Source organism: Podarcis erhardii (genome assembly GCF_964252035.2).
Source record: "Podarcis erhardii genome assembly, chromosome: 7".
In the NCBI taxonomy this organism is placed as follows: domain Eukaryota; kingdom Metazoa; phylum Chordata; class Lepidosauria; order Squamata; family Lacertidae; genus Podarcis; species Podarcis erhardii.
Window position 1 is genome coordinate 84,787,168 of NC_138511.1, and position 13,250 is coordinate 84,800,417.

Here is a 13,250-nt window from a genome sequence, read left to right on the forward strand (position 1 = left end):
TTTGTTCCAGAGAGCTGGGCTTGCATCCCCACTCCTCACCCCTGAAAGACCTCCAGCCTCTCTTTCTCTCCCTCACTCTCCTTCTCTTCGCCCCTGCAAAGAGTGCCTTTTGCATTCCCTACACCCTGATTCTGTGAAACAGCTGGGCAGCATCTGGAATGATATCCAAAAGGGCTGAGGAGGAATATCACGAGTCCCAGGCTGAGCTCGAGAAGGGGAAGTAGAGGCTAGTGGAGGACCCATAAAATGAGGGACCCATTGGGTTCAGTTCACATTCAAAGGCATCTTTAAAAAGCAGAGACATCACCTTGCCAACAAAGGTCCGTATAGTTAAAGCTGTGGTTTTCCCTGTACTGATGTATGGAAGTGAGAGCTGGACCATAAAGAAGGCTAATCGCCGAAGAATAGATGCTTTTGAATTCTGGTGCTGGAGGAGACTCTTGAGAGTCCCATGGACTGCAAGAAGATCAAACCTATCCATTCTGAAGGAAAGCAGCCGTGAGTGCTCACTGGAAGGACAGATCCTGAAGCTGAGGCTTCAAGACTTTGGCCACCTCATGAGAAGAGAAGACTCCCTGGAAAAGACCCTGATGCTGGGAAAGATGGAGGGCACAAGGAGAAGGGGAGGACAGAGGACGAGATGGTTGGACAGTGTTCTTGAAGCTACCAGCATGAGTTTGACCAAACTGCGGGAGGCAGTGGAGGACAGGAGTGCCTGGCGTGCTCTGGTCCAGGGGGTCACGAAGAGTCGGACATGACTAAACAACTATGCAACAACCACCACCACCTAATTTTTGCTTTCCCAAACAATAAGCAAACCGAAACAGCCATCTTTTGAAACCGCGGCACTCCCCAAGTTTTGCAAACCAGTTGCAAATGTGTACACTAACGGTTATGCTAGGGTAAAGAGAATATCTTAGTGAAAATAACGTGCATTGTGTTAGGCAAAACTGCTTTGCACAAAATGTGAATAGTGCAAAAATTGCACATGTGTGAATTAGGAGATAGTTGCACAAATGCTGAATTGTTAGGAGCACTATTTAGAATAAAACACAACCAGTTGTTGAAAAGTGGGGAGCTGAGCTAAATATTGGAAAACTAGAAACTGAGAAATGCCAAAATTCCTAGTGGTTAGAGTGGGGGTCTGAAGCTGAAAGTCCTGGATATAATTAAGGCTGGTATCTTATTTTGGAGGGAATTTGCTTGAGGGCCTCTGCTCAATGGAAACGGGGCGAATTCAATACACACCTAGGAATGGATCTGGATCAAAAAAGCATGAGGGATGTCTCCTCTCCCTTCCCCAGTTTAGAAGCATATGAAGCTGCCAAATATTGTCTTCTTTTACTCCCATGCCGAATGCAGCATGAACTGAAAATACCCATCAGGTCTCCTATACAGAAATGCTGGGCTGATGGAACTGGAATTGCCAGCTTAGATAGCTCGGTTGGTTAGAGCGTGCTGCTGATAATGCCAAGGTTGCAGGTTCGATTCCCCCACTCAAGGGACAGCTGTGTGTTCTTTCATTGCAGGGATTGAACTAGATCCCTTTCAGCTCCACAATTCTATGATTCCATGAAGTCCAATGACATCTGAAGAGCCACAGAGGCACACACACCCCACCCAGTAACAAGGAGGACACATAGCAGTGAATGTAGTTTGGGCTCCACCTAGTCCAGTGATGGGGAACTTATGGCCCTCCAGAGATTGCCTTAACTAGAACTCCCATCATCCTGGACCACTGGCCATTCTGGCTGGGAATGATGGGGGTTGGAGTTCAGTAATGCCTGGAGGGCTGCAGGCTCCCAATGCCTGCATTAAACCCTGGCAAATCTTTTTCCTCATTCCTCTAGACCAGTTTTCCCAAACTTGGCTCTCCATGTGTTTTTGGACTACAATTCCCATCATCCCTGACCACTGGTCCTGCTCGCTAGGGATGATGGGAGTTGTAGTCCAAAAACACATGGAGACCCAAATCTGGGAAACACTGTACTAGGCCACTGGTTGCCCATGGGGGAATTGCAAGTGGGCCATGTGCTAATCTGAGGTTGAGTTGCACACTAAGTGGTACACCCAACATTTTCTTTTTGTCATCCTGCATTTTTTAAAGAGAAGGAGAAAGGCAGAAATAAGCTGATGCAAAGGAAGCTAGCCTCTTCTAGGGCTGGGGAGATTTCAAACTTTTGTTTGCATTTCAACAAGAGAAGCATTTTTTAAACCAATAAACTAGCTGAAGCACAGTTATCCTTTGAAATCTGTGAATTGCTTCTCCAGCCAAACAGTGCACATGAAAGGTTACATAAAAATGCACACAAACAAACTTTACAAAAATGCATCATTTTAAGGGGGAAATTCGGTACATTAGGAGAATTTTGCACTAAAACGCTGACAAACCTTCTAGGTGATACTTTTAGAATTCAAACCCGCAAATTGCTGGGGGAAAGTGGAGAACTGAATTTAAAACGGTCAAATTCAGCTTTTCTCGTTTTCTTATTTCCCCCCCGGTTGAACCACGTATGCTATCTTGAGCTCACTGGAGAAAAAGTGGGGCGTATAAATGTAAATAAGAGAGAGGTGTTGCATCAGATCAACACCGAGAGGGAAAATGGTCATATATGGTTAAATAATAATAATGTAATCCAGTGTTATGTTGCATGTTCAAGTTAATAAAGTTGGGTCCTGAGACTGAAAGGGGTGAAGAGGAAGAAGAAGAGTTTGGATTTGATATCCCGCTTTATCACTACCCGAAGGAGTCTCAAAGCGGCTAACATTCTCCTTTCCCTTCTTCCCCCACAACAAACACTCTGTGAGGTGAGTGGGGCTGAGAGACTTCAGAGAAGTGTGACTAGCCCAGGGTCACCCAGCAGCTGAATGTGGAGGAGCAGGGAAGCAAACCCGGTTCCCCAGATTACGAGACTACCACTCTTAACCACTACACCACACAGCCATACAACACAAACACATCTCTCTGAGCTTAGCCTCGACAAAGAATGCACTCAAAGGCCAGAAAATATGGGGAGGTGGTAGTTCTGGGGCACTCACCGGTTGAGAAAGGTGTTCCCAAAAGGGTTCAGTTTCCGGAAGGGCTTTTTGGGGTCCACGATGAGAGCGTTGCCCGGAATGATGCCCTCCGTTTCGCCGTGCATGACGGCAATGAAAGAGTCGGTGGTGGGCTCGGGCCCAATGCGGCTCCCGGGGATGTCCTGCTCCAGCAGGTATTTGATGAAGGTGGTCTTCCCGGTAGAGTACTGTCCCACCACCAGCACCATGGGCTTATTGTCGAAGTCGGCATCTTCCAGGGACGGGGAATGGAAGTCGTGGAAGCGGTAGTACTCTTCCACGGGCAGCAGCTTCCTCTTGTAGAGGTCCTTCAGGCCCTCAGTGACCGTACGGATCACTTCGGGGTTCTTCTTCTCGTTCTTCTTCATCCAGCTGAACATCTTGGCAGCCCGGTGAGAATGGCGCGGAGCCCGGTCCCTTGGAAGTGGACTGTAAATCAAAGAAGCTGGAGGTGCGGTGGAAGAGGAGGGGACTTTCGTTGGAGATCGAAGTCTTGACAGACAGCCTGCAGACCTTTCAAGAAGGAGATCAGGATTGACAGAAGTAGGCAAGGGCCTCAAACCTGACCAAAAGGCCGTTGGAATCCAGCACCCAAAGAGAATCCAGTGAGCTAATGGGTCTCTAATCTTCCAGGGAGCTGAGATGAAACCGAGATTTTATGGGTGGCATCTGTAGTTCTTCTATACCAGACTTTGGTGGGCTGGTCCAGAACTTTGAGGAGATCCCAAGCAAAAGGACCTCAGTCAAGAGATCTTCTGGGGGATATTCTTCCAGCTGTAAACTTGCTGATCACCCGAGCTTTAGGTGTAAAAGCACCGCATGCACTTTGCCACTGGATATAAAGACTCCGGATCAGAAATAAATACTCCGATGTGTGAATCGCTGTGTTTCTTCTGCTGCCTTTCGAAGAGAAGACTTCACTTTCTTCTCCAAAATGCGGTCGAGAGAGGCTGTAAGCCAGCACACAGCGGTGCAGGCAAGGGTGGAGTAAGGGAGACACAAATGCCAGTTTCAGATGGAAAATCCCTTTTGGTTGTTTGGGAGGGTTTGGTTTTTTTTTTTAATGTTGGTTTTCCTTCCCCACTTCTGGGGTCCTGAGAAGCTTCTGAAGGGGACTCCTGCTTGGAGGAAGGCGCTGGCTGTTGGGACGAGCAGCTGCCAAGAAACAGGGTGCAGAATACATTAGCATAAATTATTCCGGAAGGGAGGGTGACGCCTGGGATGTCCAAGAACTTGAGAACAAGTAATGCGCAAAAAGAAAAAAAGAGATACACACATTCCCAGTTCCTCTCCAAAGTTGCAAGAATGCAGGCTTGGCAAATGACGGCCTCTGATGCCACCGTGTGGTATAGGAAGGAAGGAAGGGCGAGCCCAAAAGAAAGGTGGAGGAACAAGATGGGATACAGTGGTACCTCGGGTTAAGTACTTAATTAGTTCCGGAGGTCCGTTCTTAACCTGAAACTGTTCTTCATCTGAAGCACCACTTTAGCTAATGGGGCCTCCCACTGCTGCCGCGTCGCCGGAGCACAATTTCTGTTCTCATCCTGAAGCAAAGTTCTTAACCTGAAGCACTATTTCTGGGTTAGCGGAGTCTGTAACCTGAAGCATCTGTAACCCAAGGTACCACTGTATATCAGGGGTCAGCAAACTTTTTCAGCAGGGGGCCAGTCCACAGTCCCTCAGACTTTGCGGGGGGGGGGCTATATTTTTTTTTGGGGGGGAGAACAAATTCCTATGCCCCACAAATAACCCAGAGATGCATTTTAAATAAAAGGACACATTCTACTCATGTAAAAACATACCAATTCCTGGATCATCCGCGGGCCGGACTTAGAAGGCTATTGGGCCAGATATGGCCCCCAGGCCTTAGGCTGCCTACCCATGGGATATATCACAGGCTGGCAGAGTTTGGAGGGACCATGAGAGTCATCTAATCCAACCCCCTGCAATGCAGGAATCTTTTACCCAACGTGGGGCTCAAACCCACGACCCTGAGATTAAGAGCCTCATGCTCTACAGATGGAGCTGTCCCTCAGGTCCATTGAGGGATGTCCCAGGGTCGGATCCTGACAGACTGTGAGCTCCTGTGAGGAGACCACATGCTTACGCAGCATTCATCCTGATTTGCTTGCCCAAGGCTGATGTGGAGGTTAGATAATGCCCAATCTTTCTCATTGCAACTTATGAAAGCAGCTGGCTTGTTTTCCTGGCAGATCCCTTTGTAAGTTACTCAAAGTGTAAAGCAGCCCACACTCTATGATTCTGTCTCTCAGACCTCAGAAGAGCATAATGGTCTTGGAATAGCTCTGATCCTCACTTCCAGTAGCATGAATTTCAAACATCTTCGAGGCAGTGGGGATTCTAAAACCCTGATGTTTGCCATCACGCACCCTTTAATGGTCAAACTGGGAAACTTTACTAACAATAAAAGGTAGTTGAAAACTGTCAGAAGGTCAGAACAAAAATTCAAAATGAACACAAGCACTGTAGCTCTAAAACTGGACTAATCCTATCCTATTCACTGGAAAGCAGGAATCAGATACCATATTATCCACCAAATAAGAAAAGGGCCAACACAGCAAAGCTCTGTTCACCTGTACGCACCGAGGATCAGAGAACCTCGGTTCAAACGGTTGCACATTCCATTGCAGGGCAACCACCATTGCTAGCCTAGAATATTATTTATTTATTTATTTATTTATTTATTTATTTATTTATACCATGCCCATCTGGCTGGGTTTCCGTAGCCACTCTGGGCGGCTTCCAACAAAACACTAAAATACAATAATACAGGTGGTTGGTTTCACTCGTCCAAGCAGCCTGTCCACATCCTTGGAGGTAACAGATTGGAATTGATCCCACGCAACTTGACTAGACAGGACTCTAGCAGTCTCCCGCCCCGGCCCTGCTCCCAAGGTGGAGTCTACCTCTTTCTGAATCTGAGTGACTTTATCTGCAAAAAAACTTTGCAAAATCATTGCAGGAGATCATGTGGCCCGTACTGGCCCCCAATGGAGCAGGTGGTTCCACTAAATTGCAAACCACCTGAAAAAGTCTCCTGCTGCTGTTTTCTGCAGATGCAATAGAAGCGATGAAGTCTTCTTCGCCGTCACTTACCGCCACTTGGTAGGCTCGACATTGAGCTCTAACCCGTGTCCGGTCAACTTCAGAATGAGTTATCCACCACCGGCGCTCTACCCATCTCAGCAGTTGTTTCATTGCCCTCAGATCCGTGGAAAACCACAGGGCTATCCGGGCTCCATGCAATCGGAGAGGGCGCTTCGGAGCCAAACAGTCAACAGCCCTGGTTAACTCCACATTCCAGCGGGCCACCAGGGAATCAGTTGAAAGGCCATCAACATGGGATAAAACATCCCCTCCCACTCTCTGGAAACCATTTGGATCCATTAAGTGGCGGGGGTGGGCCATCCAAATTGGTCCCACCTCCCTGCAGAGGGGAAGGGTAGCAGAGAAGTCCAGTTGTACCAGGAAGTGATCTGACCATGGCACTTCTTTAGTTTCACTTTTACTTAGTGTCAGATCACCAACATCCATAGATGTGTACACCAGGTCCAAGGCATGTCCGTGGCTATGGGTTGGGCCAGACATATTCAGGGACAGCCCCATGGAGGCCATGCTTTCCATGAAGTCCCGATGGCCCCTTGTAAAGTCATGTCGGCATGGATGTTAAAATCCCCTAGGACAACCAAACTAGGAGAACATCTGCCACGACCTGAAGCAGCTCGGGCAGGGAATCCTTGGTGCAGTGGGGAGGTCAGTACACCAAAAGGAATCCTGTACTGCCCCTATTGCCCAACTTCCAGAACATGCATTCAGAGAACTGGGTCTTCCCAATAGGACGCCTGGTGCAAACTAATGACTTCCTAAAAATCATTGCAACACCCCCTCCCCACCCACAAGGCCTGGGTTGCTGTGCATAAGAGAAACCTGGTGAACAAGCAGCGGCAAGGACAGGCCCATCTGCTTCATCCAACCAAATATCTGTCACACATGCCAGGTCAAGTCCTCCATTCATGATCAAGTCATGGATGGCAGTGGTCTTATGAATCATTGACCTGGCATTGCACAGCAGCACCTTCAGGTCATGTGGGTATCCCTTGCTGATTCTAGTATCCGTCAGGTCAGGACTAGACCCGGAGGCACGGATAGTCCTCAAATGACTAAACCTGCCTCCTCGGTAATGACATGGTCTGGTAATGACTCCTCCTCCTACCCGTGATCACTGAGATTGGTTGTCCCAGAGCATCCCCCCCCCCCCGGAACCTGCCCCAGCCATTTTGTTGGCTGGGACCCACTCCCCACCAGCCCTGACCCCTCCCCTTAAGAACAAAATAAAACCTTTTCCAGAAAATCCACAATAAAACAATACAAACAAAAAACTGTAAAAATTAAAAACACATCCAAATCAAACAAATTCCCAAACCTAACCAAACATTCATCCCACCCCAACCCCACACAAAAAAAATCAAAAGGGGAAAAAAGAAAATTTTTAAATGTTTTAAAAAGAACTCTGCACTGCTCCGAGTCCTCCTGGACAACAGCAGCAGCTGTCCTTATGAGGCCTGTCAGGCGTCACCCTGGGCCAGGTGGTGAGTGGCAGGAATGCCGCCCTTAGGCACTCATGCCTAGGTTCTAGGAGAGTCAGTGTGGGCTGCACAGCACATTTTTTAGCAATTTCAGATATTGTGATATATCAGAATATCACTATGCATAGCTGCTCAGCTATCATGCTGTTGAAAATCAGATATCGCTCAGCCCTAGTCTTTCCTTTAGTATACCTAAAATCCTTTGATTATTATGGGCGACCCCAAATGTTGTTCAAAAAATTGCTGCTTTACCTTATTTGGGATGCTTCCGAGCTCTAAAAAGATATTTTTAACTGTTATAGACACCAAATTATATTCATTAGCAACGAGTGACGCGGCAGCTAAAAAAGCCAATGCAATTCTGGGCTGCATCAATAGGAGTATAGCATCTAGATCAAGGGAAGTAATAGTGCCACTGTATTCTGCTCTGGTCAGACCTCACCTGGAGTACTGTGTCCAGTTCTGGGCACCACAGTTCAAGAAGGACACTGAAAAACTGGAACGTGTCCAGAGGAGGGCAACCAAAATGGTCAAAGGCCTGGAAACGATGCCTTATGAGGAACAGCTAAGGGAGCTGGGCATATTTAGCCTGGAGAAGAGGAGGTTAAGGGGTGATATGATAGCCGTGTTCAAATATATAAAAGGATGTCACATAGAGGAGGGAGAAAGGTTGTTTTCTGCTGCTCCAGAGAAGCGGACACGGAGCAATGGATCCAAACTACAAGAAAGAAGATTCCACCTAAACATTAGGAAGAACTTCCTGACAGTAAGAGCTGTTCGACAGTGGAATTTGCTGCCAAGGAGTGTGGTGGAGTCTCCTTCTTTGGAGGTCTTTAAGCAGAGGCTTGACAACCATATGTCAGGAGTGCTCTGATGGTGTTTCCTGCTTGGCAGGGGGTTGGACTCGATGGCCCTTGTGGTCTCTTCCAACTCTATGATTCTATGAGTGCTCTATCACTGGGTGGAGATTTTAATACCTTCCTGTCCACTCCTCCCGTTCTGCCAAGGGCCAGGTTCTTTCCAGACCTGGAGCCAAAAAGCACACCAGTGGATGAAGAATAAGTCATGCTTTACAGTGGTACCTCGGGTTACATATGCTTCAGGTTACATACGCTTGAGGTTACAGACTCCACTAACCCAGAAATAGTGCTTCAGGTTAAGAACTTTGCTTCAGGATGAGAACAGAAATCGTGCTCCAGCGGCGCGGCAGCAGCAGGAGGCCCCATTAGCTAAAGTGGTGCTTCAGGTTAAGAACAGTTTCAGGTTAAGTACGGACCTCTGGAACAAATTAAGTACTTAACCCGAGGTACCACTGTATTTGCATAAGGTTAACAGATAGCAGCAGGCATACGAAACACAAATTATAGCATACCTGACAGAAGTCACACACAATCTCCCCTTCAGCTGCCGGGAGCTGCAGGTAGAGCAGCGAGAAAGACCCCAGCCAACAGTCTCACATCATCTGCTACCTTGATCTCTGAAGAAGCTCTCTGAGCCCCTTCAACCTACAGCTTTTATAGCCAACTTGGATTGACTTGATTGACTGTACCTGGTTAGCAGGCATCACTCATGATCAGACCGGGACACCGGGTGTGACTCAACAGGAATGCGGAGCAGCTGAGAGTCTCCAACCCAATTCACTGCAACTGGGTATCCTCCCCACTAGCCAATCAGCACTTAGAAGACAGGAGACCGGGGATGTAAAGGGAAAGAGACGTGTCATCTAACTCCTCAAAATTACAATGGTCTTCTGCGTTTCCCCTACACCACTTATATGGTGATTGTTAATATTATTGGACTTCTCAACATATGATTGCTGGAGCTCCAGACTTTGTTTCTAGAACATTGAATCTTTTAAAGTAGGAATTGTAGGTTGACTCTCCTTGACCTATGAGGTCCACACCCACTGCCAAGGCAGGCTCCTTCACCCTGCTTCCTGGGCCGGCCAGTCCTGGTTCTCCATTATGGGCATGTAAAGAACAGCAGCAGCTGACTTGGGCACTTTCTTCAGCTGTAGCTTCATTTTCTCCTGGTTTCAGCTGCTGACTGTTCCATCTGACTTGTCTTCAGCTGCAGTGGTGCTTCTGCTGGCTGTGTTTAATTATATACCGTATTTTTTGCACCATAACACTCACTTTTTTTCTCCTAGAAAGGGGAAATGTCTGTGCGTGTTATGGAGCGAATGCCTGCGGGTGGCGGGGGGGGGGGATCTGCTGCAGTCGTGAGCAGAGGATCCATGGTTCCCCTTCCTTCCCTCCTCCATGGTTACAAAGCATGGATCCACATGGATCCTCAGGATTTCTGCATTGGGCTACTCCAAACTCACTGTCAGATCACATGTCTGTGACCACAGCATGAACCACAAAAATCATATATCCACTATTTCGTTTAGAATATTTTTTTTCTTGTTTTCCTTCTCTAAAAACTATGTGCGTGTTATGGTCTGGTGCATGTTATAGAGCAAAAAATACGGTAAATTCTTTATACATCAGACAACAACTATATTTTGCAAAGGCACATGTTAAGATCTTTCGTATCCTTCATCTGATACCGGCATACAACAACCATACTTTGCCAAGGCAGATGTGGAACATTACAAAGAAGAGTTCATCTTTTGCAAGTACTGTTCCTTAAAGTTGTTACGTTTGACACTTGTATTTGCTAAGACATATGTGGAACACAAAAAGATTTTATTTGGACATTCTGTTTAAAAAAATTGATTCATTTGTACATACGTGAAACACAAAAGCTTCTTTATGGACATTACGTATATAAGAACTTATCTATTTGTATTTCCTGTTCTAAATGTTGGTCCTTAATTGCTTCTACTCAATTAGATAATGTAAAAAGAGTTATGTTTGTATGATGTATAAAGAATTTATATAGTTAAACACAGCCAGTTAAGTTGTGGGTATACAGTGGTGCCCCGCAAGACGAACGCCTCGCAAGACGGAAAACCCGCTAGACGAAAGGGTTTTCCGTTTTGGAGGCGCTTTGCTAAACGAATTTCTCTATGGGGTTGCTTCGCAAGACGAAAAAATCTTGCGAGTTCCTGCGGGTTTTTTCCGCTCCCCCCCTTTCCTAAGCCGCTAAGCCGCTTATCAGCTGTTCTGCTGATAAGCCGCTTAACAGCTGATCGCTAAAAGCCGCTAGACCGCTAATAGTGCTAATCCGCTAAGCCGTCAATGGGCTTGCTTCGCAAGATGAAAAAACCGCTAGACGAAGAGAATCGCGGAACGGATTCTTTTCGTCTTGCGAGGCACCACTGTATTTGTTAGTTGAATTTACGTAACTATCGGTCTGAACATGTTGTGTGGTGCTTCTGTTGGCAGACAGCTGAGTTTTCTCCAGCACTCAATCGCTTTTCCAAGAGGCGCACTGGTGCCTCCATCCTGTGGCTGTGGAAGGGAAGCATCACTCCATGTGCTCCGTCTCCACGGGGAACAGAAGTTGCTGTCCTCGGCCGTGGGTGGCTGCAGTTCCAGATACCATTCCTGCTCTGGAGCTACTTTGGCTTCCCTGTAAAACAGAAATAGGAACTGGGTAACCAGCCTTCACAACATAGGAAAATGGCCAAGTAAACAGCTATTTTCGTGGAGGAAAGTCAAGATACTAACTGATATGCATGAAATGTCATATATGGCAATATAATTCCTAGTGTTGTAAGATAAGACCTTTGGAGCAGGCATTTTTTTAAAAAAAGTTTTTTATGAACCACCCTAGTAGGGCAGTAATTGATCCTTGATCATTTGTCACCCCCCCTCCATGATGGCACCTGGGGCGGCCCACCCCCCTGCCTCCCCTTTCCTATGCCCTTGCTGATGTAGCATTTGGTGTATGACCTTGTCTGCAGTTGTTCTGCTCTCTTACATAGAATCATAGAATTGTAGAACTTTTCACCTTCCTGCCTATTATATTTCATACGCCTGTTGAAGGAGTTCCAGTGAAGCACTAGTTATTTGGCCTAGTAATAGTATTTACAAAGAAGGCAGGGCTCTTCCTTAGAAGCAGAGGGGAATAGGTTAGGTAAGTGGCAACTTTTCAGATGTACGATTTCCTGAGAAAAGCCTACTCCTCTCCCCGGGGAATAAGCCAGAGAGGGCATATACAGGACATATACGGTCCCTGGTTGCCAAGAGCCTTGGAGGCACTGCAAGAGGCGCTGCAACTATGATGTAGAATGGAAGGAGAAAGGTGGGGTGGTGGTGGCTAATTTTGGCATCACATAGTGTGCCCCTGAAATTTGAGACCACAAGGTCTGCTACTGGGTGAAGTCAAACTGCTGGGCACAAGTCTGGGCAGTGTGGATGGAGGTCCTGGGCTGCCCAGACAACAAGATTCCCCTCTCAGTCTCACTGATGGGGTCCAAAGGAAAGCAGAGCAAGGTGTTTGGCACCAGCTTAGCTGGAGGTTTACAAGGCGCCATCCTACTGTCTCAGGGACTCCAGGCCAGATTTGTGAAGAGTTTACTCCGTTTCTTCACCTTGACAGTTGGACCCACTCTTGGTCACATCCACTCCATCTGCCAGAGCCTGTCTTCACCGGCAGGAGAAGTTCCTACGTCACCAATGGCTTCCCACACGAGAGGGTTCCCAGGGTGTGGCCACTGTCAAATGCTGACAGCTTTTAGGAGTCAAACGTCAGAACTGAGGGCAGAGTGGGGACCAAGAGTAGACAAACTACCCCAGGAGCACAATGTGTCCCCCAACAGAGGTACTGCGCCGTTCTTAAACATAGGGGCAATTGCTTCTCTGTGCATGGTGCCAGTTAGCAGCAATCTTTTCATTTTCAGGTATTTAAAAAATAATAATAATGCATTATGAAAACATGCATTCCCATACATACACCACAACTTATAACCATAAGGTAAAGGTAAAGGGACCCCTGATCATTAGGTCCAGTCGTGACCAACTCTGGGGTTGCGGCGCTCATCTCACTTTATTGGCCGAGGGAGCCGGTGTACAGCTTCCAGGTCATGTGGCCAGGATGACTAAGCTGCTTCTGGCGAACCAGAGCAGCACACGGAAAAGCCATTTACCTTCCTGCCAGAGCGGTACCTATTTATCTACTTGCACTTTGACGTGCTTTCGAACTGCTAGGTTGGCAGGAGCTGGGACTGAGCAACGGGAGCTCACCCTGTTACGGGGATTCGAACCACCGACCTTCTGATCGGCAAGTCCTAGGCTCTGTGGTTTAACCCACAGCGCCACCCACGTCCCACTTATGACCATATCTGTCTGTAAAACATGGGGTGAGCAGCAAGCTGGTCTTTGGTTTTCTGGAGAATTTGTAAATGAAATAAAGCTCTGCCATTCTCCTGCAAAGGTATCTTTGTGCTTTGTTCCTCTTGCCAGGTATTCAAGTTCACACCTTCTAAGCCCTTCCAGAATGTGATTATAACCACACGTGTTGCCACTAAGAAAAATGCCATTTGTGATTTATCCATCAAGTCCTGATTCTCATTTGAATGCAGATTAGATAACGCAAGCTCTGGAGATTTTGTGATATGCTGATGAGTAATTTTGGTGCCTATAGCTGCCTTTGTCCCCCCACTACCCCAGCACCTAGTATGTTTATGCATATGTG

At 47.1% G+C, this 13,250-nt stretch overlaps 1 protein-coding gene across 1 annotated transcript in view; it reads right to left on the reverse strand.

The window, feature by feature from the left end:
• Positions 1 to 4,280, reverse strand: part of EHD2 (EH domain containing 2) — a 49,717-nt gene extending 45,437 nt beyond the window's left edge. The window contains exon 1 of the mRNA XM_081869153.1: positions 3,040 to 4,280. Within this exon, the coding sequence (XP_081725279.1) occupies positions 3,040 to 3,437 (398 nt within the window). The 5' untranslated portion in view covers positions 3,438 to 4,280. The remainder of the gene's footprint in view (positions 1 to 3,039) is intronic.
• Between the last annotated feature and the right edge of the window lie 8,970 nt (positions 4,281 to 13,250).